Consider the following 27,389-nt stretch of genomic DNA (forward strand, 5'->3'; position numbering starts at 1 on the left):
CCAGAGGGGTCTGTGCTGAGTAAAAAAGGGGTGAGTATATCATTTCCCTATTGTTATTAGCCAATTAGAATGGTGTTGTTCAAAGCACATGCTATTTGTAGATACATAGGAAACATTCTCTTTCTGTAGAACTTATTGCGATGGTTGTAGAAATTACAGAATTTAGCGTGGCAATGGCAGAGACGTCAGTGGCTGATGCACACTAGACTCCTGCCTGACAATGGCAATAGAAGATTGCTGGGTTTTCTTTTCAGACATACAAGTATAAAACCTCATGGAGGAATTGTCACGTGGGCTAAGGGTACGAGGAAGCACAACACCTGTTTAGTAATTAATACACTGATACCTTATATAAAATGTGGACGCCAGGAATAATAAATAATTATTATTAAAGCAATATTAATTATTAGAGTACCGATTGTACATAGTTTCCAAGAGACTGAGAGGAGAGCCGGAACTTTGGTTCTCATATCCATGATTCCCAATGCTAACTCTGAAACATAATACTTGTGTCTTTGCATTGGCATTTAAATCACTGACACATGTAAAGACAATCCTGTAGAATTTGAAGTTACATTAAAAAGAATAATGAACTACACAGTTACTGTAGCAGATGAACACTGAATGAAAGATCAAGTGCACTGATCAAAATTTACAACATGAGCAGGCAAAACTAATGAGGTGAACTGCTCATGTCGACTGATCTATTTCACTTCTCTTTGAGTTGCTATTCGATTCTACGGTTTCCTTGTACCGTCTCTTTGAATTTTCTTCCTTCTCATCAGCGAAGGATAGAAATGTTTGAAGGCGTAAAGACCTCGAGCTGCCTTGACTTGAAGAATTAGGTTCTTTAGGGGAGTACCGGCTGAATTGGCATAAAATCATCAGAAAGTATATGCAGAGAGCGAGTAAGCAAGCCAGACCACATATGAGAAAGAGGCCCCAAAAGCTCCTTAAACTAAGCTGATCTGAATCAATCTCAGTTGTCTGTGAACTACAATCACTTCTCGTCAGCCACTTGTCATGGATCCTTTGGAGATCACCATTCTCTGATAGTGTCAAAATGGCAGTTGAAATGTCGAGAGCTAAGGGAGAGTCCCGTGGGAATACCTGCTAATAACGAAAAACATCAAATATCTACATGGGTATGAGCATAGACATAAATTCTGATACAAGAGAAAACATCAAAATACTTTTCGGCTTGCCTAAAGAGTTAATCATATTCTATAACAATTAGCTGATAGAAATAGTATAACTTTTGATGCAAGAGAAAAAATAAAAATATTTTTGGGCATGTCTAAAGATTTTCCATATTTTATGACAAGTAGATGAAAGGAAATACTGTCCAATTTTCTAGTGTCCAGGTAATATAGGCCCAAGAGAGCAGTGTCTGTTATATATATTTTTTCTGGTAATAATATATATATATATATATATATATATATATATATATATATATATATATATATATGAGGAAAGTGTTCCTAAGCTATAGCTTATCTAAGCTTATCTAAGTTATAGCTTAGGAACACATGTGGCCCCACATTTTTTGGGGGGATCCAAAGCATTCATTTGGAAGGCCCTTCTCACATTCTCTCAAATGAAAGAGTAGTAAGGGTCAGAACATTTCACTTACGAATCCCCAGCCGCTTTTGGTGAACTCCTGTCCTAAAATTCTGAATTTGCATTGACTGGCAAGGAACAATTGTACATATGGAAGCTCATCTACCACAGCAGCAACACCCCTGTTGGTGGGACCACGCTGGAGGGCATCAGCATAGGCTTCTGGTGTCCCAAGAGGGACAAGTCTAGACCTGTGGATGCCGAGTTCCTCAATCATATAATTTTCAGCAAAGGAACCCACTTGATATCCAATAGGCTCATCGCCGTTTATCAAGCTCTCAATTCCCTTAATAGGTGATGAGAGATGTTGCACAGTGAGGATTGAGGTCAAGCTTGCTGTGTAGCTCGACTGGATTATCAAAACCACAAATAGCCATATAATCAATACCAAGCGCCCGAGGGTGCTCACCATGTTTTCTCCTGTAAAAGGAGAAAATGACATATCTATAAAATTAGAGAAGCTGCCTCTATAGACATGCCACTATTTAGGAGAAGATATAAGTAGCATGATTTTACTTACTATGAGCGAAAAACAAAGTTGAGAAGCTAAACCTGCAAGGTGAGAACAATAGAGTGAAATCAGACACCAAACAATGACTTGGATAAATACACTTCACATTTAAGGAAAACATTATCTACCCGTTTCCATAGCGTCATAGTTTATTGTTCTAGCAGCAAATATAGTAAGGGAAATGATACCTGCACTCCTTGACAATGGCATCCCTCACTTTACAAAATGCTTTTATGATTTGCTATTGGTAACATTTTGATAATTATAACAGCCTTTACGGTTAATTAGAAAATTGAAAACAGTGACGGCTATTATTGAAACAAGGAATTGTAGATATCGTTATTGAAACAACGACTGTGTTCCTTCGGCATTTCATGGGTTTTCCAAAAAGGCATCCGATCGGTATTATTGCACTGGCATGGAGGGATCTTTGGGAATATGAGACAGTCATTATGGAAATTACTGCCATTCGCAGTAATATGGAACACATGGAAGGAAAGAAATAGGAGGATCTTCAAAGAAAATGAAAAGACAGTGGTATGGGTCTCACTTCAAACAAAGATTGAGCTAATTTCTTGGGTCAAAGCAAAAGAAGATATCCACTATGGAACTTGTGAGATAATGAGAAATTGGAAGGAAGTTATTTGGGGGAGGAAGATAAAAGATAAGGTGACCCCAAAATGGAAGGCACCACCCAATGGATGGATGAAATTAAATTTTGATGGGAGCTCTCTTGGTAACCCGGGCAAAGCGGGACTTGCCGGTGCGATTCGGGAGGAACGGGGGATGATAGCAAGGTCATACTCAGGGCAGGCCGGAAGTTGCGATGCCAATGAGGCTGAAGTGAGGGCTCTACTCTTCGGACTGAAGTGGTTCGCTGCAAATAAGAAAGGTCCAGTTATCATTGAGGGAGATTCATCAAACACTATCACTTTGGCAACCTCTGGTTCGAAGGGACCGTGGAGGATTCAACATCTTATCTCAGAAATTAAAGATTTGGTGAGAATTGTTAAGCCGGTTATTGAACATAGAAGGAGATCTGCAAACGAACTGGCAGACAAACTGGCTAAGGAAGGGGTCTTTAGGGATTCAGTGTCTATTTCTTTGGCTACAGACGCTGGGGAGAATGGAATGTAATGCTATATTTCATTATTGTATGCTTTTGGCTGATGTAACTGCAGGTTAGGGCAACATCTTGTCCCCCTACCTGTGTATTTGGAATTTAACTTATAAAGTCACCTTTCTCAACTCAACTCAGCAAAGCCTTTATCCCAAACTAGTTGGGGTCTGCTAAATGAATCCTTTAGAAAAATTTCATGAAGAAGAAATCTACCCGGCTCTAATCCTGGCTCTAGTTGGGTTCTTCTACGTGGTTCATTTTCTTCCATTCTATCCTATCCAAGGTCATGTTATGTTCCTAGCTATCAAATCTTTCCTCACTGTTTCTACCCAAGTTGCTTTCAATTTGCCCCTACCTCTTTTTACTCCATCAATTTGGCACGAGTCGCCTCTTCTCACCGGAGCATCCAAAGGCTTACGTTGGATATGTCCAAACCATCTTAAGCGGTGTTCTCTCATCTTCTCCTCAATTGGTGCACTTATAAAGTCACCTTTCAAAAAAAAAAAAAAAATCGTTTCCTATAGTAAATATGCTTTAGGTAGTGTTGAAATATGAAGTAGTATGCAACTATTTATATATCAAGGATTCAGGGGTATACTTGTAGCATTCTAAAACATTATATAAATAAGAGAAACAGGGTCAGCTGACCCGAACGGCTTTTCCCTCTACCCACGTTTTTATTCTCCTTTTTTTTTCTCTTATCTTCTCCTACTTTCGATCTTATTTCTTATCCATGTTCTTCTACTGATGTTATATAGTATCATTAATGTGGACATTTTTTTAACATGATTATTTGTTCAAGATAAAAAAAAAATTTGAACATGCATACTTGCCTAGGCCTATCAACAATGTGACAGATTTACACTACCGTGATCTTGGCTATGTGAATCTGCCTACTTGGTTACACATTATTTTGTATTTGGATTTCAGACTAAACATACTTTCCTCCATGGACCTAGAAAGACTCAGATTGACATTAAGAGGATGGTCCCCATGCGACTCATGTATCCCTATTGTACATATAAGAGATAGATTATGACTTGGTTGATTTGGGCTAGCCTCAAGGTTCACTGCAGAGTCTTCCATCTAGAAGAAAAATATATCTAATTGATATGGCATGATTGATCACACTACCTAGATGTGCTGCATAAGTTCGCTGGCCTGCATGGGGTACAGTATATAGATTTTCTTACCGTGGAATAAAGTGCGGATAACAAAGATTCTCAAAGACTACAGAAAGATTGAAGACAAGGAGGCTTCAATGTGGACTTTGGGCTTGGACTTAGCTCTACATTTCTTGGATTTTAAGTAAGAAATCCAGGTTTTAGAAATCTCTCCCCCATCATGAGATTTCTAAAACCTGGAAACATGGGACGATCTCCTGCTCTCTTGTTGTCGGAAAGAAGGGCGAGAAATCAGAAAACGATAGCTGGTCTCTTTGTTCTCTCGTCTCCCATCTACAATTTTGAGGAAATCAAAGATTCTAAAATCCGCGTATCCAAACGGCCCCTTACTGTTCTGCAAGAGTTGCTGTTTGCTGAAATTATAAACTCCTCTGTTTGAAGAATTTAAATGTTCAATCTGAAGTTTCCACACTTCATAGCAGATTTATCATTAGAAAAAAATACAGTAAAAGATTGAGCTTTATTGTCACAGTTGTCTCTTCATTCTGTTTCTCTTGAAAGTGTCACAGAAAGAGCTGCAATTCTAATCCAACAGTTCAGTTTCTGTTTGATCCTGAGTTCCGGAAACTACACAGTAGTTTTTGTTTGCATCGATGTCCGTCAGCCAGGGGTGGAGGCACATATAGCATGAGGGGGGCCATGGCCCCCCAAGGACTTGCAAAATCCCTTTTATGCTACATGGCTGTACATGCATGGTAGTTAGTTTAGTGACCATGGCCCCCCAATGACTAATCAAGGCAAGTGTAATTAGTCTGGCCCCCCCAAGTGTAAATTCCTGGCTCCACCCCTGCCGTCAGCAAACAAAGATCTGTACAGAATTAACATTAGCTTTGCTTGTATTAAGCCATTTCTGTCAAGACATCTCACCTCTTTTAGTTCTCTTCCTTTCGTTAAATATCAGTTCCAAACTGAACTGACAAACAGATCTAATAGTTCGAGTATAAAGGTTTCATCTCCTCTTCATCCGACAAAGAACTCTAAAGAACATTAGATAAACAAATGAATTGGTCATACATCTCTGATTCTGACAACTCTGACAGAGTTGTTTTAAACATTCATAAAAATTACCTGGAAGTTTTCTTCAATAGCTTTCCTTCTTTTTTTTTTGAAAATCGAAAAAGATAGCTTTCTAGCAAAAATGTTTTCTAAACTCCTGCATAACAATGCTGGATAAATCTATGCTTTTACGCACCATTATGTTTTGGTCCTTTCTAAGACAAAAAGCTCTCTGCCAGGAAAGAAAAATCAGACAAGATGGTCTAATTCTGTTTAAATTAACCAAAAATAAATAAATAAAATTCACCACCTTCATGATTTTTGAGAAATTTCAGAAAGTCGGACCTTCAATAGCTCAACAGATTATGATTTATGAGAAAGCAAGCGATTGTTACATGAAAAGAAGAAGAATGAATTGTATCAGGAAGTTGAACTAGATGGAATTCATTAGCTTAAAGATCTGTGATAATTTGACCATCAAAAATAAAATTGAAACAAATGAATAGTCAGTTAACCAACTACAAATATAAACATCATCCTTGCCAAAAATAGGAAAATACAAGGGTTCTGGCATGATCACATTATTTCAAAAGTCCAGCCTGCAAGTGCCTTGATCTTATGTCATTTACAATAAACTCTAACCACATGCATGTGAAGTGTCTATACTTAAAAAATTATATACTTAGTAAGCATACTTTGTTTTAAATGCTTACCATATAATAGTTGCAGCTTGTTTTTTAGGTGGGCCACGGAACTCATCATTTATCCTGTGCTCCAACATCCACACAACTACTCCCACAACAAGGAAGAATGCCCCAGTGACAAACCACATCTCAATAGTAAATGGCCGCAAGAAAGCCCAAGCATTTGTGTTCAACTTCCTAACAGGGGCCACTACAACGAGCCCAGACTCAATAAAGGGCTGTGTAAAATCCACGACCCTTGTTCGATTTGTGACGATTGCAATGTCACCTACAACAGCATCGAAGACCTACAAAAGAGCACATATCTTGGAATCATTGCAAATAACATAAACCATGGCTTTTTAATGTACATAATTTCTTTAATTGTCATTCATATTAAAAAAAAAAATTGTATTTTATACTCACACCCGATGCAACCAAATTCACAAGCTGTGTGTAACTCGGGTTCTGTAGACCATCTCCGAAAGGGATGAATCTATATGGAACAGCATATGGCAACAAGTTTACTGCGGCTAGAAACACATCTATGCAGAACCCCCTTACCATGTCAGTACCTCTTACTTGCGAAACAAATTCGCGATAACTAACTCTCTTGGGAATTCCAATACTCAACTGCCTCCCATTATTAGGGAAAACCCAACCACGAGGTATTGCAATTGTCTCCCCAGGCCAAATGACAGTCAACAAATGTTGGTTCTCAATGGAACGGTTAGGTGGCTTCATGTAAAAATTTTCAGGAGGAACAACTGATAATCCAGAATAATTGGACCAATAACCAATGTTCCGATAACCAGTCCCAACCACATTAATGATATCATACGCAGGACGAATGAGCGACCCATCCGCATTGAACTTAATCGGTCCACTTACACCCATTATGTCTGTTTGCAATATATTATTCACCAAGTGTTTCCCACCATCAAAGATGCTCATAGCTTCAAGGTGCAGGGTCCCGCTCTCCACATCACGCAACCTTGAATCATTAGAAAATGATATGATCCCACCCTCGTTGAAGAAATTGTTAACCGCACGAGCAATTGTCCATACAGTATCATAAGCATAGAGGCCATACGCATTCAACCCTAAAGAACTAGTCCCCTCTTTACTAGTCAACTTGCTCCACCTAGACACAAAATTTTGTTTTCTAACTGAATTTTCTGTATGTAGACGTAGTGCAAGAACTCCTTGCATCGAACCCGTGATCTCAGGAGGGAGTGTTCCCCAAGAATCTAAAACAGATGACAGCCAATCTGTAGCTATCCACACAAACCCATTCCCCATCATTCCGAGATAATTTGCCACGGACAAAACCATGAGCCCTGAATCTGGATTCGCATGTAAGACAATAACACGAGATTCCATCAATGCCACCTTAACCAGAATATCTGTAATGTCATTTCTCTTCAATCCAGGTCCAGGTGGTATTGGAGCTTTATAAGTAATTTTACAGCGCCTTTCTGCAAGTTTATCTCCTAATGCAGCTACCCCATTTCGTCCATAATCGTCATCAATGAAAATTGCAATTACCTGCTTCCAACTATAATAATTAACCACCTCAGCTATCGCGGTCATCTGAAATAGATCGCTCTGTGTCGTCCTAATGAAAAAAGGGTACTCGAGTGAAGACAGGGTTGGGTCTGTAGCAGCGAAGGACAGCAGAGGAACTTGAAGTTCATTTGCAACGTGTGAAATCACGTGAGCGATTACGGAGGACTGGGGGCCGATAATGGCCACAATATCAGTCTCCATGAATTGTAAAGCTGTTATCAGTTACAGAATTCAAAACATGAGAGAATTAGATTTTGTTATTAATATTGGTAGACTTTATGTGTTGAAGTATAAATTATTAAATAACGCCAACTCTAATAGCTTAAGCTTTTGGAGTAATTGGCAGTTTCACATGGTATCAGAGATATTGCCTCACGGCATGTCCTGGGTTCAAAACCCAACAACTCCTTGATATTAAAAATCCATGTGTACGGTCAACCCAAAAAAGAGGAGCCACACGTGAGGGGGAGTTTTGAAGCATAAAATGATTAGATAAAACCAACTATAACTGCTTAATCATTTAGTTTAGAGTAATTGGTTGTTTCACATTATGCAAACTGGATAAGTAAATAAATAAGAGAATCAGCAGTTGTTTATAATGAACAAAGATGGAAGAACGATTCATCAAAACATGTTAGAAAGAAAGGACCTTCAACAATGCCAAGAAATCCGCTGCAGATTGAATCCCTCATTGTGACATCCAGCTTTGTTCCACCAAGGACACTAGAATTGGCATTGACATCTTGCACTGCAGCCTCTATGGCAACTTTTGCAACTCTCCCAATGGTAGAGTCAAAAGAAAAAATAGCCCCAATGTGCACAACAGAAGGCCTTGAAGTAACATTACTACTAGGACTAGCCCCATTTGAAAATACTCCAAAAAGGACGTGCAATAACCCGAGAATCAAAAGCAGTTTCATAATGGGAAATGGGAAGTAAATGAAGAAACTCAAATTTGAGTTACCTGACCGAAAAAGAAACCACTCATCAAATACAAAAGGGGGGGGGGGGGGGGGGGGGGGGGGGGGAGGGGGGGATAAAAACTCCAAACCCAAAAAATTCAATGATAAAACACCCCTGGAAATCAAAGTCCTTTGCAATACAAGTGAAAACAAGAGATTTTCCAATATATTAGTCGGGATATTAGTATATGGAAAGCTCAAAATCAAAACCAAAAACTCAAAAACAAAAACAATCTATTAAAAAAACTCATCAGAGGACAGCAAGTGCCAACCAAAGACCACAGTAAAAATACCTCATGGGAAGAAAATAAGTAACCATAAAAGCTCCAAGCAACATAAACCGTTTTAAAAAATGAATACAACAGGCTCCATGAAAAGAAACCAAAACTTTGGTGAGCTGGTATGCAAGACTCAAACCCCAGAAACCCAAATCTGCAAGGAACTAACAGGATTCCAAAAACCCAAAGACCCAAATATTCAAAGCCCCAAAATCCAACCCATCAAAGTTCTTTGGAGAGGAAGTGAAAATCAGGTGCTTTCTGAGACAGAACCATTCTAAGTGGACTATAAAAATAAATATCCCAACCTTCTTTTGGAAAAGATCACGCGGACAAGTAGTTCACATGGATAAAAGTAGGTCCTTACTCACCTTACAAAAACCCTGCTGAAAAGAAAGAAAACCAAGCCAGTGGTTAAAAGAGGAAAGTGGTAAATTTAGGGTCTCACCAAATTGCGTAATAAACTGTCAGAGATCCCGTGTGTGGGGGTATAGCGTTTGAATTTGTGGAAAGAATCAAAGAACAGTAGTGGGACTGGGAAACACACTAGTAACATTGTTCTGAAATTTTTACTGACCCATCTTCTCTCCTAATATTTAAAGAGGTGTAGTGATAAATCGACTCCCCATGTGTCTTTCTCTCTCCTCTGCGAGTCGATTAAAGAGCTGTCAAAGGTCATTACATTTCTCAAAAAGCTCTAGAAAAGACAAGACATATTTGTGCAATTATTAAAACATGGTTGTGATGCTATACATTGCCACTGTCCACCCCGTAAGGCATTTCGCGGATAGTCTGTTGCATCTACAGCAGCCACCCACCTTGTGAGTGAAGACAAAATCTGTGCAAAAGTGAGCCTCTGTGGCTGCTGTCAGATGCAACGCACCATCCGTGAAATGTCTTGCTAATAAATCCCTTATTTAATACCTTGGTATCATATTTTTATCGGTATTTTTGTAAGAAAAGAAAAAGCTATATGCAATTTTTTTTTAAACAATTCCTATTTTGTTTTACCGGTATTCTTCATGAATGGATCATGATTGATGCATAGTGGATCAGATCGAAGTGGCCCAGTTGATACACCCATGGTGGGTGCATGATGATGCATGGTGAGATGGGGATGGTGCTAGACTTTGGTACTTTGTTTACAAACCAAATGGGGTGTAGTAGTCACCTTTTAAACTTCAGAAACTAGAGTGGGTGTAAATGTAATTTTTCCTATTATTTTTGGCTTGGGTGGTTGATTGGGTGAAGGAAAGAGCAGGGAATAAAAGGTGGATTGTTGAATGAGAGGAACATTTTTGGATGTGTCTGGTCAGCTTTATTATGTGTCCACTAAAAGAGAAGAGAAGACCAAAAGAACTTGGACATATCTTCTTTAACAAATGAACGAAAAGCAATGTGTTGATGGTGATACAGAACACACGATCAGAGCCACTTGGACGAGGGAGCAGGCCCTGAAGGGAGACAAAGGCGACAAATTAATAGCTTTTGTTCGGACTCTAATTTTTGTCCACAACCGCATCATGTTACTATCATCTGCTCAGAATCAAATCTAATCTAATCTAATCTAATCTATCTAACTACTATTATTATTATATATAAAGGCAAAATGATAGGTTAAGTTCTTCCACCCTTTTGCTGTTATTTCCGCTTGTGTCGCACTGCCATAATTCCAATTGTATCCCACATATAAGGGCATTTGTGTCATTTGCCGTTATTTCCGCTTGTGTCACACCTTTTGATCCACACGTCAGCATTACTCTTTTACCATTAACCCCTTTGCTGATATCTAACATGTGTCTCTGTGAGAAATTATTTGAGGGTAAACTCGTAATTTACATACGAAAAGTACCGACATAGGGTACCTGTCTATGACAATTACGGCAAAAAACTACCAAGAAGAGGTAAAGACATATGACAATGACGAAAGAACTATTTTATATTACTTATGCAGGACACTTACAAAATATTGATGGATTCCGGGCACCTGAAGAGGAACAACAATTATGGAAACCCCTATCGATTGGAGGGCTAGGATCAACCTATGGAAATGATTTTACGGGCACAACCGATTGATGTTGTGTTCCATCACATGGACGGTTTAGATCAACCTATAACCCTCTATAGATCGGAGGGTTCGGATCAACCTATGAAAATTATTTTTGGGGCACAACTTATGTAGAAAGTGGCCCATCCAAAAGATTTTTTTTTTCTTTTTGTCTGGGATTTACACGTCAGAATTACTGTTTTACCATTAACCCCTTTGTTGATATCTAACATCTATCTCTGTGAGAAATTATTTCAGAGTAAAATTGTAATCTACATACGAGAAGTACCGACACGGGTAGGGGCCATACCATACATTTTAATAGAGTGAGGAGTGCGATCATCAAAATACGGTGAGTAGTGCCATTATAAAATATGGTAGTGAGCACATTAGCACTGTATATATAATTTCAAACCGTCGTTGTTACTTGGATGTTCCCACACAGGTCGAGTTCAACCTGAATTTGGGTTGGGTCGGGTTAAGCTTTTTCGCAAATCAGATTGGGTTGGGTTGGGAAAAATCAACCCCAATTGGAAATCGGGTTGGGCAACCCGACCCGACCCGAAACCCAAATTTGGGTTCTATCTAAAGAAGCATTGTATATGTGTGTTTTTCTTTTTCAACATTCAAATAGTCTCCACAGTCCACAATGTACGGTTTGGATAATCCTATGGTACAGCCCATACTGTACTTGAATAAAGTGAGGATTGTGATCATCAAAATACAGTAGTGCGGATAATATTTTCCTTTGTTAATTGTTAGTCCTTGTTTGGTTTGGATTTTGAGAATCAATTGTGAGTTAAAAACTGATTATTGGTGACTCACTATTAGTTCTCAAAATCCAAAACAACCCAGCTTGAATTGAGGTGGTCAACAATTGGTACCATATCAAATCGGGTCAGCTCGACCCTACCCAACCCGAATTGGGTCGGGTTGACACCCAAGTTGCACCCTTAACGATGACAAAAAAATTACTTTTCCTTATTCACTATGTGCGGGTCAAATTACAGAAATGTTGATATTACGAATGCAGAATACCTGTAAAAATATTGACGAATTCTGGGCACCTTAAGAGGACAACAATCATGGAAACCTCTATAGATTGGAGCGGTAGGATCAGCCTATAGAAATAATTTTACAGGCACAACTTATTGATATTATGTTCCATCACATGGACGGTTTAGATCAACCTATGATGTGGTCTGTACAATTTTAATTGGATAATTTAAATGGATTTTTACTGGTAACAAAAAGCCATGAATAGCATAGTGGAAAAATGTTACCGAAGGAGTACCATTATCAAAACAAGGGACTGTGGATATCACTTTTTATTATTTTTTGATAGTAAAATGGTAATTGGTGAGATTGGAAAACACTTCCAAAACGGAGTTTCGGTAAAGTGAAAATGACCAACGCTTTTTATTAGTTTCTGTATTAAATTACAAACCATATATCGAGTTGAAAGTAATAGAATTCTTCATGTCCTGGTCAAAGTCGGAACTGTTTTCTTTAGGCTGATTTTACAATGAAGAACCTATTTGAATTAAGAGGCTATACAATTTACCCTCTTGGGCTCCTTTTCTTTAGATCATAAAAATAGGTGCAAATTTTGTTTTACACCAAAAGAAACGGGGCCTCAGCGGAAGATTGGGAGTTCCTTTGTAGTGATTTTACTAAGGATCCCAAGTGGCCTAAATTCCAATTGTTTGGTGCTTGATTAAATGTCCCTTACACCTTTACCAGCTTAAGGAATTCTTTGACTGTTGAAGCTTTGAATTGTATGGACTTTCCATCTGGTCCTGCAGCATAAAGAAACTCTATTAGAAACTAATAGGTAGCCTGAATACTAGTAATAAGACTGCTTTTCCTTATCTTTTGACATTTCAATTTATCAAAAATAAAAGATGGAAACAATATAAGAACGGTTTGGTTGCTGATTTGAGAACACCAATCCAAAAGGTAACTGCGAAAACCTCAGTTGTTGGACATATGTCGATTACATGTGAAAACAAGCGGCACAACAAGAATGAGCATTGAGAAGGCTCAAAACTAGCATTCACCCCAATATAAAACATTGAAAGGTATATGTAAATAGCGAGATCTTTCAACAAAAAAAAAATGTAAATAGCGAGATATCTACATGTTAATAATTATGAAATACTGCATAAGTCACCCAGATCTTAAAACATATATATATATATATATATATATATATATATATATATATATATATATATATATATATATATATATATATAGTACTGAAAGAAGGGATTTATAAGTCAATATTTTTTCTGATTCCATTTGGGCAAAGTCACCCCAAGGAAATGCATCTTGGTAATTTTGTAGAGTCGTACGTGGTTATACTGAATAATAACTGAGTAGAAGTGTAGGAAATAGACCTTGCAAGATTTCAACAGTGGCTGCAAGAAGGATGTCCTGAAGAACCTGACTGAGTTCCCAAGTGAGGTTCTATCCCATTCTGCGATCAATAGGAAAAACATAAGCTAGTTATTGAGATCAACAAAAGGAAATTAGTTTTGTTTTCATATTCTCTTTAAGGCATATAGTTCTGCCAATCCACACATTAGTGTGAATACTGCTGCAAATAAGAAGTAATAACAACCAGCATGAAAATTTTCAAAGATCAGTGACAATAAGCATAGGTTATCTACCAACAAAATGATAAAATACGATAGCTAGCATACCATCAACATGATTCACACTCGGACCTCCCTTGTTTAGCTCTTCTAGCAGCAGCAAATTGTCAATATTATAGATAAGAGTTAGGAGGGAGAAACCTTGAAACCAAATATTTATCATAAACAGTTCCTTAGAAGTGAATAGTTCTGCAACCTGCAATTAGTGGTTGACCTGTAACCGGTTTTGAACCAGAGAGCTGGGCTTGGGAAGGCTAGAACAAAAACACATCCCCTCTGTTTGAGAGGGTTCAACCTGAACTATGGCCTAACGGAAGTGCTTGTTTGCAGTTTTAGAAAATGAAAATACCCATGGCAACTATTTTATGCCCAATTCTTAAAGTGACCAAACTCTTCATAAATGATTAAACGTCGTAAACACGTTCATATCTTTTAGTTTCTGTCAGCTTGAACGAGGAGATTGGAGTATTGAGTCATAGTTTTACTAGACCTTAATGTAACCTATAAAGACCTTTATAGAATGATTACAGGAGAATAAGAAACTTTGTTTTAATTTAGCATATTGTCAATGTAGAGGAGCTTTGTTTTGTTCATCTTTATGTGAATACTTTAGGATCTCTTTCAAATTATAAGATTTTTTTGGACATGTGGAGACAGGAAAAAAAAGAAGAAAAAAAGAACATTTGTTGAATGAAAAGTCACGATGCTAGAGCCATGCACCTGTAGTCATTGATGCCAATGATAAGTGGAGGCAGTGGGGCCACTTCTGCATTGCAGGGTATCCAGAGCCGTAATCTCACCTTCAGCTATAATGGGGTCAAGTGCATTCACACACATGGTCCTAGCATTCAGCTATAAAGGATTGATTTAGCTTTGTACATATTACCGTGGAAATTCTTATCTCAGGTGTTCTCCAATTTTGGGGGTTTGGCTAAGATCAAATTGAATCAAGAATTGAGAATTTCAGAATGTTGAAAATCATGAAAATTCCAGCAGGTGTTCCCATGATAGTGATAATTAATGTCCATATTCCCTAGAAATTCTGGCCTTTTGACTTTTGAAAAAGGCTAATTTCATAGAAATGTACTGTCTTTAATTCGTAGGAGATACAGTGAAAACCTCATCAAAGATCCAAATTCCACATAAATTCTCCTCATAATTAGATCTCAGTGTCAGTATCTTGATTATCATGTTTAATTCCTTTAGAGAACTTACCATTGTAAGTAAATAGCAAATTGGTAGTGTTTACTGTTTGATGAACACAATTTACGAATAAAGAGACCAAGAGTGAAATTCTGCACATACATGTTGATCACTCAATTTAACTTTGTAGTAGGTAACTTTGAGACTATAAACAAGCTACAAAGGTGCACGCTTACCTTAGAAAGGTTAGGTACTCTTGTTGGATTGAAATCATCACAATGATTAGGGCAGATAGGAATGCAAACACGACCTGAAACATGACAGACGATAAGATATTGATAAAGGCACCACTTAAGTCTTGAGATGCACATTGCATCTGAACAATCAATACTACTGAAATAATAAACAATTTTCAAAAATAAATACACCGTTCGTCTATGATTTGGCCGACACTTCGAATATATTGCCGACACACGTGTCGTTCCGTGTCCGACACGACACGCGTGTCCACATGTGTCAACACTCCTTTGGACACTTTTACTTCTATTGCTGGAAGTTTTAGACTTAATGTGGGTGTGTGGACATGTTTTTGTACCGTGTCAAGTGTGACAGTTTGTTTTTTTATTGAATATTATGTTTGCCTCATTTAAACTCGTATCCATGTCGAAACTGGACACACGAATCTATATCCACAAATTATGATTATGTATACTTTCTATTTTAGCCGTGTCCCCGTTTCTAAAGTTTGGGGTTTTGCCGTGTCCGTGTCGACACGCAACACTCGTGTCTGTGTCCACAAATCATAGCCGTTCGTGCACCATAAATAGTAGCAATAGTAACCTGTTTTGGGGTGTACGCAGAAAGGTGCCTTAAGTAAATGATTCATGTGTTTGGATACCTGAAACAAGAAGAGACATATTTCATGAGAAGAACAGGATAAACCAAGGATTCATGAATCCATGAAAAATATGAGGCAAGTAAAATATTACACAAACCTCCATATCCAGTCGGGGATAGGTATATGAGAAAACAATCTCCTCCACACACCCACGAAGCCCATGTGCCTGGAACATAGAATGATGTTTAATAGAAAAGTGAGTTTAAAGAAGCAAGCACAATTGTGTAACACTAACTTTTTCAGACCTTTTGCTTTACCAACTGCAACATGTGTTTCAACTGCTCCCACCTAATAACATTTAGGTCTTCTTTGGAGATGGAAGAACGGCGACGTTCCTGCCACTTGCCTCGAAGCTCAGCAGCAATAGCTGCAAAAATTTCAGTTCCATAATTGATAATACAAATAATGTTTTCTCACCCTCTTCACCAAAAAGAACACTTTTCGTAAAGTAACAATGGATATTATGCTTGTAAAAATAATATCATCATAAACCATTTTGAATTGCATACCTTCATCAGGTATCAACTCAAGAATCTTCTCGAATCTCTCTTCAGTTGCAAATAACTTCTGACTAAAAAGCAATTTCTCTTCAAAAAAGACCCTCAAGACATCGGTATATGATCTTCTGCAGAATGTGAATGTAACCAGAATGTTAAAACACACACACACGCACACTCTTTAAGGGCAATCTATATGTAGGTTTCTTGAATCTTGCAAAACTGATGAATACTTACGCCAGCAAAGGATGAAGAACTGGACCAATTAAAGATACCTTCTTGTTGCTATTTTCACTTCCCTAAAATAGAAATCGGCATCATAATTTTTTCCTTGGATTGGGTAGTAAGAAAGTTTTAGAGCATCTTTTACTTGTATTGATAGAATACTACCACTACCTTGTACACTCGAAAATAGTCCGCAACAGATGCCCTCTGTTCATTTGTCAACCTAGAAATAAATGGCAGAATTTATCACCAATCAAAATGCATACAAGCTAGAGGCAACAAAATTTCAATTTCATGGTGTTGATTGCATTACCTCCTTGCTCTTCCATCACAAACCCAACAGTGAACACCACGTCGCCCACTATATACCCAAAGTATGTGGTTAACACCAAAATCATCTGCATATATGATATTAGGAACATACAATCAAATCATACCAATCCACCCTGAAATGGAATATATAGCATCAACACAAAAACATCAAGTAATTACTACCAAAAAATCAATTTTACAGTTCAGAAAAATAACATAATCAGTCCTATTAGAAGTGCATAATACCAATGAAGATTTTAGAAATTAAACACCTAACTGCCATGCATCTAAATATGTGCTTCCAACCTCTAAGGGCAGCATCCATCAATTTGATAGCAATGGTCATAAACGGCCAGCAGTCTATGCAGACATCTGCTCCTGAGCAGCAATATCTGACATCATCATAATCTGACATATCCTGTTGAAGAATAAACATGTGGATGTCAAACCAATAGTCCCATCCAAGCAACGGTGTTAAAAAAAAATTGCATCTTCACATTTTTGGTACATGGGAGAGTCAAGGTTTAAAATATCGGTTTTGGTATCGGTTTTGGCCTTAGCCGAAATCCAAATTTCGGATGAAAGTACCAAAATTTCGGTTGAAATATAGGACCGACACAGATTCAAGGTATTTTCGTTGTCGATCCCAGCCGAAATCTGAAATTTTGGATTTCGGATGAAATTTTGGGTAGAGTTGAGAAGCATACAATATAAAAAACAAGCTCCCTCTCCACCGGGGAGAAAACGTTACCACCGGTTTGTGCATATGCATGCCTTTTAGCAGGCTGAAATAGAAAAGATTGACAAAGAGAAACATTTAGAATTTGATATGGAGGAGCTGGATGGAATGCAATTACATTCACTTGAACCACTAACTATCTCTCATACATCTACGCTGTACACGGGTCCGATATCAATTTTAAATGGGTACTTCTCTTTGATAGACTTTTCCAGTTCTGAGACGCTGTTGAATGACTGGAATTGCAGATATATGTCATCATCCAAAGTGAAAGAAAATTCTCTCCAGCCAAAGTAAGATTGGTCACATGCTGGATGCTTTCCATCTACCAACAAGCAGCAGATTCACACAATTAACAAGAAAAAAATGCCAATTGCCAAACAAAGCAATAAAAAAGACACTAAACAAGTTCATCAGAATATACAACTACCATTCCCATATGACATCCATTTAAAGATCTCAGCATGTGGAAAGAGTTTTCCTGACGAAAAAGAAAATTGCACTTTAGTAAACAGAATTTTATGAAGGCAAGGCATCCAAAACAATTAAGGTTGGAGATGCAGACAAAAACCATCCACGGCTAAATAAATTCCATAAAATTTTAGTAAAGTAATTTATGTGCCAGTGGATACAAATCATGGAGGCATATAACGAAAGAGCAGCCATCAGGTCGTAGCCAGTCTATTCATAAAGAAAAGGTCTATCAAGTTATGCCTCCTTTGAGCAATGGGACTTCTTGACACATTAAGCACATCCTTTGAGCAATGGAAGAACCCATATTCCCTGATCAGACTCAAAGTCCAGAGGACATTTATATGCTAAAACAGAAAGAAAACTTTCATTTCCGAGCATCATCAAACTCACACGAGCCCACCGAAGAAATACAACAAGAATTTATTTATTTTTGTTTTGGTGGTGCGTGAGTTGAGTTTGGAGACCCCGCCACTAGATAATAAATGCAGTCACTACAAGAATTAGATTCAGCAGAAGCAGAGATAAAACATGTACAACAATAAAACAAAAGGCTAAATTCTACAAGGTGTTACCGTAGTAAATCTTCAGATAATCGGCATTAAACCCTTCAGGAAAAGTGTTCCCTTGCAACTGTTCAGGTATATATTCATTGATTAACATGTCATCTCTACCATTCTCTATTTCTTCTTTGGTAATGGCTCCAGACTTGACACTAGACATAAAAATCAGTCAACATAGAATCCAAATGAACTACAAACAGACCAAAGATCATGGAAAAAAAATTATGGCCATCAAATTCAAGCGAAAGCATATCCAGTGAACATCAGAAATACTATCGCAGATGCTGGCATGCTGCCGCAATGTCATTGTGGATACAACTTGCACAATCAACTTTGCTGCTTCGTAGGGCGACCATCCATGGTTTTATATGTCCTATCATCCATCTAAATAACAACGAGACATGGTTTTATTAATATCAAAATCATTCATGCACATAAAGAACCCTTTATCTTAAAATAAAGATCCATTCATATGTAATCGTCTGTATTCTATCCAGCTACGTACAACCTTACATCTAGGTACAACGTTACATACATACAATTAGTGTACCACGTAATTACCATCATCACCCAAACAATAAACATAGGCAAGCAGATAGCAACCACATAATATTAATAAACATAGGCAAGTAGATAGCCAATTAAAGAAGTTGCAGGTATTGTTCATTTCCAAGTACAATAAATTACCATCACCACCTACATGTCAAAGAAAGAAGAGGGATCTGTCTTAACTAAACTCAACTCAACTCAACTTAGCCTTTGTCCCAAACTAGTTGGGGTCGTCTAATGAATAAAAGAAGAGGGGTCTCTCTACAAAAATAATAATAATAATAATACCTGTTTTAAATCCAATGAAACAAGTAATAGGGCTACAATCACCATTGTAACAATGCCATTGGGAGATATCTGTTTTATGAAGAATTACAATGCCATTGAGACTATTTCAGAGAGATAACACAGCCCTCAAATACTATAAACTACTCATGCAATCTACCTCACCTAAGAAGCCAACATACCCAGGTGAAATAGCAGAACCCATGAAATTGAAGAAAACCCAGATCGAAGGACAAAGGTCGCATGACGAGAAACGGATTTTGGTTTTTCCATAATAAAGCAAACAAAGTCAGTTTATTTTCTGGGCTGAAAAAGAAAGGTTACAAATGACCAAAACTGGCTTTTATTTGAAATGGAAAAAAAAACACAATGGAGGAGGCTGATTTTGAAATGAAACCAAGAAAGAGATTAGATGGGGTGAACAACGATGAGGAGAGTACTTCTGATCTTAGTGGATTGGAAGGACATATGAGACGTTCCAACACAGGAAGAGCTGAGTGACGAGAAAATTGGCAAAAGACAAGGTTGGTCTGTTAAAAAAAAAAAAACTGAACAAGAGAAGAGATGTGTTATGAGAAAATGACAAAAGATCAAGAAGGCTGTAATTGTATGAAAAAAATATATCGATGTGGGTTTCCCTAGAAACTCCAAGAAGCTTCCTATGACAGCTTTACAAACCCTAAAATCTTAGTAAACCCAAAACCCTTGCAAATCAGAATTCAGAACAGGGATTTCTCTAAAGCCGAAAACCCTATGAAGAAATAACTTGCAAACCCAAAATCCATATGAAGAAATACAGCAGAAGTTCCTCTAAAACGAAAATGAAAACCCTATTTTGAAGGAATCCCCTAAAACTCAAACCCTAAACCCCTAATCTACGACAGAAAACGAAAACACATAACCCCTAGTCCCTATTTTAAAAACAATCCCCTAAAACGAAAACCCCCATGAACGAAATAAAAACGAGTAGAAAAGAAATCCCAGAAAAATAAGCACAAATCGTTTAAAGAAAACCCTATTTTGACGAAACCGAGCAGAAGTTCTAGTAGAAAACCCTATCAATGACCAGAAACAAGCAAAAACAGAAACGAGAGAGAGAGAGAGAGAGAGAGAGAGACTCTCCTGGAGATTCAAATTTCGGAGAGATTTGGAGGGAAGAAAAGATAGAAGATTCCAACATAAAAAAGGGCGATGGTAAATTCGCTCCCACCGTAGGATAATTCACTCCCCTTAAAGGAGGGTACGTGGCAGATTATAAAGCTTTTTGACACTAAAATAGGGCGATCTTTTCTCTTTTTTCGGTCACTTTCATAATTCATCCTCTCCTCACTCAGACACTCATGTCCCTACTCCTCGCTGGGCCTCTCCCGTAGCTTGATAAAGCAATATTCCATGGAAAAAAAAATTCATGGGTGCCAAACATAGCCTAAAGACAAAGCAAAAAATTGGTAATTACTAATTGAAATGAACCATCAACAATTGGATCTCTCCATCACTAGCCGGTTTTTACAACCACTGCCCTAATGGCTTGGAATGTTCAATTGGTGCAAATTTTTGTATTGTGGCCCATTTGAGATAGACCCACCATGTGAATGATCTTAACCATCCAATTGTGCCACAACGTGTATGATTAGTTTTAAAATAAAAGCTCGCTTGGGCCTTGTGTAATTTCTTCATTGTCCAATTCGTCTGCATAATTTATCTTGAGGATATCCAAACCGTTCATTTATTGGGCAACAATGTAAGTAAATTCCTAGATAAAAAAGCATAAATAGGCCATACACCATAGATCACTTCCATAGGATGATCGTAACCCTCCAATCTGCAGAGGGAAATCACCAAATAAAAACTCACCATATTAAAACTCTGTCAGATGATCTCAACCATTCAATCAGTTTTTTGGCTGTTCAATGTGGAATATTGCCTTGTATTTAAATTTAGGAAAACGATAAATGCACCCCTTTGCATCACATGGGACAACCAACTGCAGTATACGTGGCAATCAAATCCGTTGAATCCTTGTGAAGTGAAGTACATCAGCCCCTCTGCAATCATTGATACACTGCTGCTGGGTGTCCCAAGTGATGAAAAGGGGCGCATTTATCATTTCCCTTTAGACCCGTTTGGATAACTCATGCGTTTGTACTTTGATTTGGATTTGAGTTTTGGATACAAAACACATCAGTCATCTTCATGATTCTTTAAAGAGAGAGAGAGAGAGAGTGAGAGTGAGGGAGGGAGGGATGTCTCGCTGCTGCTGGAGCAACGTCGAGGAGCAGCGATGGTGACGGAAGTTGCCACAAATATTGATTTATAAATAAAGTCTCGTAGAAAATATTTGAAAATCGGAATTTTTTACACTGTTGTAAATGATTTGAAAATTCTAAGGATCTGATCTAGTTAAAATATCAACTAAATCCAAATCTGAATCTTGTTGGTATCCAAACGTTGCCCTAATTTATTCATATGCTTTCATCAAACACAATAGTTTGATTAGTAAATTTTGAGCCATAGATTAGAGAAGGTGGTACCCAAACGAGACACAAATCTAAATCGTACAAAACATGGGTCATAGGTGCATTATATGGTACTGAATTGTTCCTCATTCAGTTATCGTTATCCGTCATAGGTCCATTTTCGTAGTTTCGTAACAATCTAAGGGTATTCTCACTCCCACTTTCATCGTATAACATCGCGTTCTGCTTCTCTTCGCAGAATAACGAAAAGTTCTCTCTGATTTTCGTAGTTCGAGAATCTCGTTTAAAACCCTAACTTACATTTCTCATTCTCCATGACGCAAAATCCAGGTACGATTTTCTCACAATTCCGGTCTGTTTGATGATGATGTGTTTGGCAGTTTGAATCTTCGTTTAACGATTATCAGATTCGATTAGATTGGCAATTTTTCTCGAAATTGAGACAGGAGATTTCGATCGATTTTGATTTTCTTCTCCCCTTTCTGCTAGTGTTGTTAGTTTCGAGGAATCGAGAGTCTGGTTTTGTGATTGGGGTTTGATTGAAAAGTATGTGTTCTTGAAATTTTGGATTGGAACGGATGGTATTTGGATTTAGGATATATGGATTTTGTTTGAATGGGTGAATTTTGAGTTCATTTATAGAAAATTTGTTGGTTCGATGTCTATTTTGGTTGGGTTGTAGTTTGGGGACATTTGGAACTGAGAATTTCAAATTTATGCTTCAAACTGTGAGAGATATGATGATTTTAGGGTGTAGTTATCATATTTGAGGTGCGATTTTGTGAACAACTTGCTTTGGATGATGTCTGTTTTGGTTGGGTTGTAGTTTGTGGTCATTTGGAGCTGAAATTTTCAAATTCATGCTTCAAACTTTGAGAGTTGTGTTGAATTTAGGGTGTTGTTGTCGTCTTTGAGGTGTGATTTTGTGAAAAACTTGCTTTGGAGTATAGCTTGAATGGTTTTGGTGCAATCAGTGGAGAGAAGAGATGGAGGGAAATGGGAGTGTTATCAATCATTTGGAGTCAGATGTGGATGTTCGCTTGCCTCCTAGGAAGCGTCTCCTTGCTGGGCTGAAGAAGCAGAATTGTGAAAGTGTTTCTTCTTCGTCCTATTCAAGTGAATTTGGTGCCCAACTTCGTGATCTTTTGAGTGTCGATTCTAAGAATGCACACCTCTCAGTAGAGCAGGTTGTCGAGGCCTCGAGGTCAGCAGCTTTGGATGCGGCAAAGGTTGCTGCCGCAGCCAAAGCAACTGCCATGGAGAAAGCAACGGTAGCCGCAAAGACAGCAGCCGATGCCAAAAGTGCACTCGAGTTAGTTGCTTCCATAGCAGAAAATAAAACCCGGAGAAAAAACAAACCCAAGAAACATGTCCCTATTAAGCTCTTCTATAAGGGTCGCCGGCGGATTGAGAATCACGACAGTGATGAGCAGCTGGCACACAGATTGCATCGGTCAATGAATAGCTCTCCCAGAATTTCGAAAAGCTCCATAAATTCCAACTCGAAAGTCTACAGCCGCGAGAACCGAAGGGAACCACCTGTTTTGGAAAAAGCAAAGGTTTCCAATGAAGGTTTAGTGTGTGAAGGAAGCCCACCTTCTATCTGTGATACAGCTGTTAATGGGGGTGATGTGGAATGTTTGGAGCCCATCACAAACGTAGTAAGCTCACATAAATTAGAAAATAAGTCATTTATGTGTGCTGAAACTGACTATTTTGGTAAAGAGAAAGTTCCAGGAGAAAGGGATCATGAAATCAAGAACTCAACGAGAAAGCGTCACTCTGAATTGGAGGCTAGAGGTGTCAACAGTGGAAAGAAAGCAAGAATAAAGCAAAAGAAGATGTCACTAAGCCTATGTAGTAAAAGAGACCGTGAGAAGCCCAAAGACAAACTAGACTCTGAAGGTTTTCCATCAACTGCAGAGCCAAAGTCTAAATGCACTGTTGAAAACACGCCTTTGTTTGCCGTGGAACCTCCAAGTGAAGGTGACTTGGAGGTTGAGACTATACCAAAATGGAAGTGCAATGAGTTCACGGCGCCCCAATGCAATGCTGAACGTAAAATTCTGCATCCTTTATGTCCCAGTGCTACAATGACTACCGTATCTGCTATGATAAAAGTTGATCAGTGAGGTAATATTCATCTTAGTTACCGAGTGTCAATCGTTATTTGTAATTTGTCTGTGCAAAGTATGGTTAGTATCACTCACATATATGGAACTTAGCAAACCAGGACAAATCAACTGGATGAAAATGTCCCTATTATAGTTGTGTCCTTTATTGTATCACATGATGGAACTGCCTTTTGACAGTATATCAGAAGGGATTGCGTATGTGCTTCACTCATTTGGTTGCCTGTGGTTCACTTATTAAGCCATCAGTGAAGCATTTAACGGCTGAATTACTCTGGAAGGAATTCAGTGAATGAGTTTGTAGTTAGCCTTTTGTCACCTGTTCATTCAGCGTCATTTGTGGCATGTTAAATACTTACATGAACAGTGGAATCTCCTCAAAGCTTCAATGTGTAATTGTACTGTTGTTGCTGCTGTATATTAATAATCTTGAGAACAAATAGCAGTGGTTTATTCATTTTATCAAGAACTAATCGCGATAAAACAAACGAGTAACCTATAATATCTGTCAGTTACATGGTTTTAAATTTCGGACTGAAATCACTGACACCGAAATCGGTAAAAACCAAAACGGTATTTTATTTCGGCCAAAATTTCGGAATTTCGGTTGAAATGTCGGTTTTTCCGAAATTTGACCCCAAAAAATCTTTTTTTTTAATATTAATTTAATATATCACCGAAATTTTGGTAATTTCGGCCAAAATTTAATATTGAATAAAATATTGGTTTCAGGTTTTGTACCAGATTTCGACCGAAATTTCAAAATTTCAGGGTCCGAAACCGGTACCGAAACCGAAATTTTAAACCTTGGTCAGTTACTCAATTTGTTGCAATATATTGCAATAAATAAGAGACAATAATATTAATATTACTCATTTTATTGCGATTTACAAGAGACAATCTAATTTCTTTCCAGGCAAAATCACAGGATGTGGGCTTTATCAGTTTCCCTAGAAAGTATGATTCAAACTTTTATCTAAGGACAAGGTACCTTGTTGAAAACCTGGTGAATTTCTTTCTGGGAAAAATCATAGGATGCCATTACAGTTGATGCAAACTAGCTATAAGAGGAGTCTTTAATAGCCATAACCAGCATATATTAAAATTGCATGATTCCATGGTCTTTGGGAGTTCACATTAACATTATACACATGAAGCTGTCTATATTCTTTGGATATGAGTCATTTGTTTCTTGTTGTTCTTTTAACCTCTTTCACTTTCTCATATTTCAGCTATCTCGCTTGTAAACTAGACTACTAATCCAGTTCTTTTAACCTCTTTCACTTTTCTTGATTACAGCCGTTCAGGCAAGGAACAGTCTCCATGTCAACCTGCTCATTTGATCGCCACCCAGATGACACGATCAATATGCAGGAGAGATTACCAAGTGTGGGTTCCTAAGCTAGGATTTCTCTTTGTTCGGATGGATTGATTTATACAACCAGAGTCCCATCCATGAAAGAATGCCCGTACACTAGTAGATTGTCTTGTTGTAAGAAAAGTAACAATGTGTTTAATGAAAAGATCCTTACTAGAAAGGTAGTATACAAAATTCCAAATTGATTCAATCAGTTCACGTACAGACGACAGGCAAATATGAACTTCATTTTAGTTATCCTTACACACGATGGATACTGTAAGAATTGCGAAACACATCTACATCAGTACACAGCATACTTTCAGGTAGGCTACTGTGCACAATGTATATATGAGTGAATCATCTGGAATATAGTCTGCGTGTGAGAAGCAACTTGAAGCATTGTCATTGTTCACTTCTCTTGAAAACATGAAACTTTTGCAATGTTGTGATTGTGGAGAGAGTTGGGCCAAGTAGGCTAGGCGTGCGAAGGGACAGGGAAAGAGAGGGAGAGTGCTAGTTTGTAGAGAGAGAGAGAGAGAGAGAGAGTAATAATAACAGCACCAGCAAGAGGTGACCTGATATGAGAGAGAGAGAGAGAGAGAGAGAGAGAGAGAGAGAGAGAGAGAGAGAGAGAGTAATGAGAACAGCACCAGCAAGAGGTGACCTGATATTGCCCCCCATAAATTTAGATACTTCCTCCAATGCCACTTTTTTCCTATTTGAAATCAATGAGACTGTAAATGGAGAAGAAAAAACTGACATGGGTGGAATTGTTTAATTTTAAAGGGTGATAGTACCTGCTTCATCTAAGAACAAAAAATCTAAAAGAGAAGAAGATGAATCATTCAATGGCGTTGGGTCCAGAACAAGCTTTCAAAGAAAGGGTTCCAGATCCACTGCACCAACAACCTCTTCCCCTTCCTCCCATTCAAATTATATTTTCTCCTGCCATTGCGGAGGTGGATTAAGTCCGAGGAGCCTTCCTATTTTTTGGAGGAGAAGGTGGTGGGAGAGGAGGTTAAGGGGCTGGTGCGAAAAGAATGGGAATGGGAGACATTTTGGCGGAGGGGGTGCGTAGGATAAGGGGAGGGTGTAGGATAAGGAAGAAAAAGAGGTGAGAGTGGGGTCTATAAAGGGAGAGGGAATGGGCTGGCCCAGTGGCCCACTCTTGTGGGGCCACCGTTCTTTCATCTCTTCTCTCTCTTCCATATCTCGGGTATTTCATCATCAACTCTAATAATAATCAGTGAAAAAACCCCCTATTCTTGATCTAGTTACTTGCCTGTTTTTCCACTGAGCCTTATTAAAGACCTTTGAGGACAGGGGAAGTGTGACAATCTGTTCCTTCTCTCAGTGTAACCAATGCTATCCTGTAGCTCCGGCTCACTATTTACTATTTGATTAAAAAAAACATCTCTTCAAAGAGTCGTGTGCGCCTGCATGGACGCAAAAGACATGAATGTAATTTTAAACATCATCTCGCCATAGTCGAACACCAACCCATGTTCTCTACAATAGGCAAAATAGATGGCAAGGAGTAATTAAGTTCCAACAGATTATCAAGAATGTTTATTTCAACCCAAGTTAAATATAAGCATAAAAAGTGGTAACATTTTCTTTAGCTAGATGAGACGATACTCTTTTGTTTTAATAATGGAAACTATCTCTTTACTTTTCTCATTACTCATTACCAGTTAAATAATTCCTATAAATGCTATCAACAAACAATTACAATAATATAAGATCAAAAGAGGAGTGTTGGTATCAAAACAAAGAAGTGGAAACCTAGAAAAGGGTTTTGTATCTAACCCAGTCTGAGGGTCGAACACCAAAATTGCAATTTGGTTGCAATTTATGCCTTGTTTAGCTTGCAACTTCAATTTGGGCCTCTCCAAATTGGCAGTCTACAGTCTAAAACAGCACAAATTGCAATATGGTTTTACAAACAAATGCACCTTGAGTGCTTACTAGATTTGCCAGTCCCAGATTGTCTTCACCTCCTGGCCTACTTTGTCAAAATTTTAAGCAGTTATTCTCCAAAGAGTTAGAAAGACACTAGACTATGCTTCACAAAATGCCCCCAGACACTTAATTGTAATTTTGCA

The 27,389-nt window shown here is 38.1% G+C and overlaps 3 protein-coding genes across 6 annotated transcripts; 1 reads left to right on the forward strand and 2 right to left on the reverse strand.

The window, feature by feature from the left end:
- Positions 1-359: 359 nt before the first annotated feature.
- Positions 360-8,701, reverse strand: LOC143851994 (glutamate receptor 3.3-like). Of its 2 annotated transcripts, none has more exons than XM_077361503.1 (6): positions 8,336-8,701; positions 6,544-7,898; positions 6,148-6,425; positions 2,144-2,175; positions 1,637-2,043; positions 360-1,110 (listed from the first exon to the last, which is right to left on the reverse strand). In XM_077361503.1, the coding sequence occupies exons 1-6, from the start codon at positions 8,604-8,606 to the stop codon at positions 691-693; spliced, it is 2,763 nt and encodes a 920-aa protein (XP_077217618.1). In that variant the 5' UTR covers positions 8,607-8,701; the 3' UTR covers positions 360-690. The 2 variants fall into 2 exon arrangements, with proteins under 2 accessions (XP_077217618.1, XP_077217617.1); XM_077361502.1 differs by having other exon boundaries at positions 360-1,113.
- Positions 8,702-12,368: 3,667 nt separating this feature from the next.
- LOC143851685 (uncharacterized) lies at positions 12,369-20,443 on the reverse strand. 3 transcript variants are annotated; one of them, XM_077361173.1, is made up of 16 exons: positions 18,494-20,443; positions 17,878-17,928; positions 17,597-17,772; positions 17,416-17,493; positions 17,015-17,126; positions 16,710-16,794; positions 16,568-16,619; positions 16,409-16,470; positions 16,184-16,299; positions 15,920-16,041; positions 15,772-15,840; positions 15,617-15,674; positions 15,014-15,086; positions 13,682-13,731; positions 13,376-13,455; positions 12,369-12,772 (listed from the first exon to the last, which is right to left on the reverse strand). In XM_077361173.1, exons 1-16 carry the CDS (start codon positions 18,639-18,641, stop codon positions 12,710-12,712), a joined length of 1,395 nt encoding a protein of 464 aa, XP_077217288.1. In that variant the 5' UTR covers positions 18,642-20,443; the 3' UTR covers positions 12,369-12,709. The 3 variants fall into 3 exon arrangements, with proteins under 3 accessions (XP_077217288.1, XP_077217286.1, XP_077217287.1); XM_077361171.1 differs by lacking the exon at positions 13,682-13,731 and having other exon boundaries at positions 15,013-15,086; positions 16,565-16,619; positions 18,494-18,865; positions 19,319-20,439; XM_077361172.1 differs by lacking the exon at positions 13,682-13,731 and having other exon boundaries at positions 15,013-15,086; positions 18,494-20,435.
- Positions 20,444-22,041: 1,598 nt separating this feature from the next.
- LOC143851617 (uncharacterized) lies at positions 22,042-25,674 on the forward strand. The gene is made up of 2 exons (XM_077361101.1): positions 22,042-23,925; positions 25,224-25,674. The coding sequence occupies exon 1, from the start codon at positions 22,779-22,781 to the stop codon at positions 23,922-23,924; it is 1,146 nt and encodes a 381-aa protein (XP_077217216.1). The 5' UTR covers positions 22,042-22,778; the 3' UTR covers position 23,925; positions 25,224-25,674.
- Positions 25,675-27,389: the final 1,715 nt, after the last annotated feature.

The sequence above is a fragment of the Tasmannia lanceolata genome, unplaced genomic scaffold (genome assembly GCF_043159265.1).
Source record: "Tasmannia lanceolata isolate RefF3 unplaced genomic scaffold, GAP_Taslan_0.1 ptg000018l, whole genome shotgun sequence".
NCBI classification, from domain to species: domain Eukaryota; kingdom Viridiplantae; phylum Streptophyta; class Magnoliopsida; order Canellales; family Winteraceae; genus Tasmannia; species Tasmannia lanceolata.

Excerpts from the sequence above, each read along its gene's own strand:
- LOC143851617 (XM_077361101.1), top strand. The coding sequence starts at position 22,779 with ATGGAGGGAAATGGGAGTGTTATCAATCATTTGGAGTCAGATGTGGAT.
- LOC143851994 (XM_077361502.1), bottom strand. The coding sequence starts at position 8,606 with ATGAAACTGCTTTTGATTCTCGGGTTATTGCACGTCCTTTTTGGAGTA. Across the intron at positions 6,426-6,543 it reads TGAATTTGGTTGCATCGGGT|GTCTTCGATGCTGTTGTAGG; the intron begins GTGAGTATAAAA and ends GCTCTTTTGTAG. Across the intron at positions 2,176-6,147 it reads CAAGCTGCAACTATTATATG|GTTTAGCTTCTCAACTTTGT; the intron begins GTAAGCATTTAA and ends CTCACCTTGCAG.
- LOC143851685 (XM_077361173.1), bottom strand. The coding sequence starts at position 18,641 with ATGTCTAGTGTCAAGTCTGGAGCCATTACCAAAGAAGAAATAGAGAAT. Across the intron at positions 17,929-18,493 it reads TTATCTGAAGATTTACTACG|GAAAACTCTTTCCACATGCT; the intron begins GTAACACCTTGT and ends CTTTTTCGTCAG. Across the intron at positions 15,841-15,919 it reads TGCAGTTGGTAAAGCAAAAG|GCACATGGGCTTCGTGGGTG; the intron begins GTCTGAAAAAGT and ends TCTATGTTCCAG.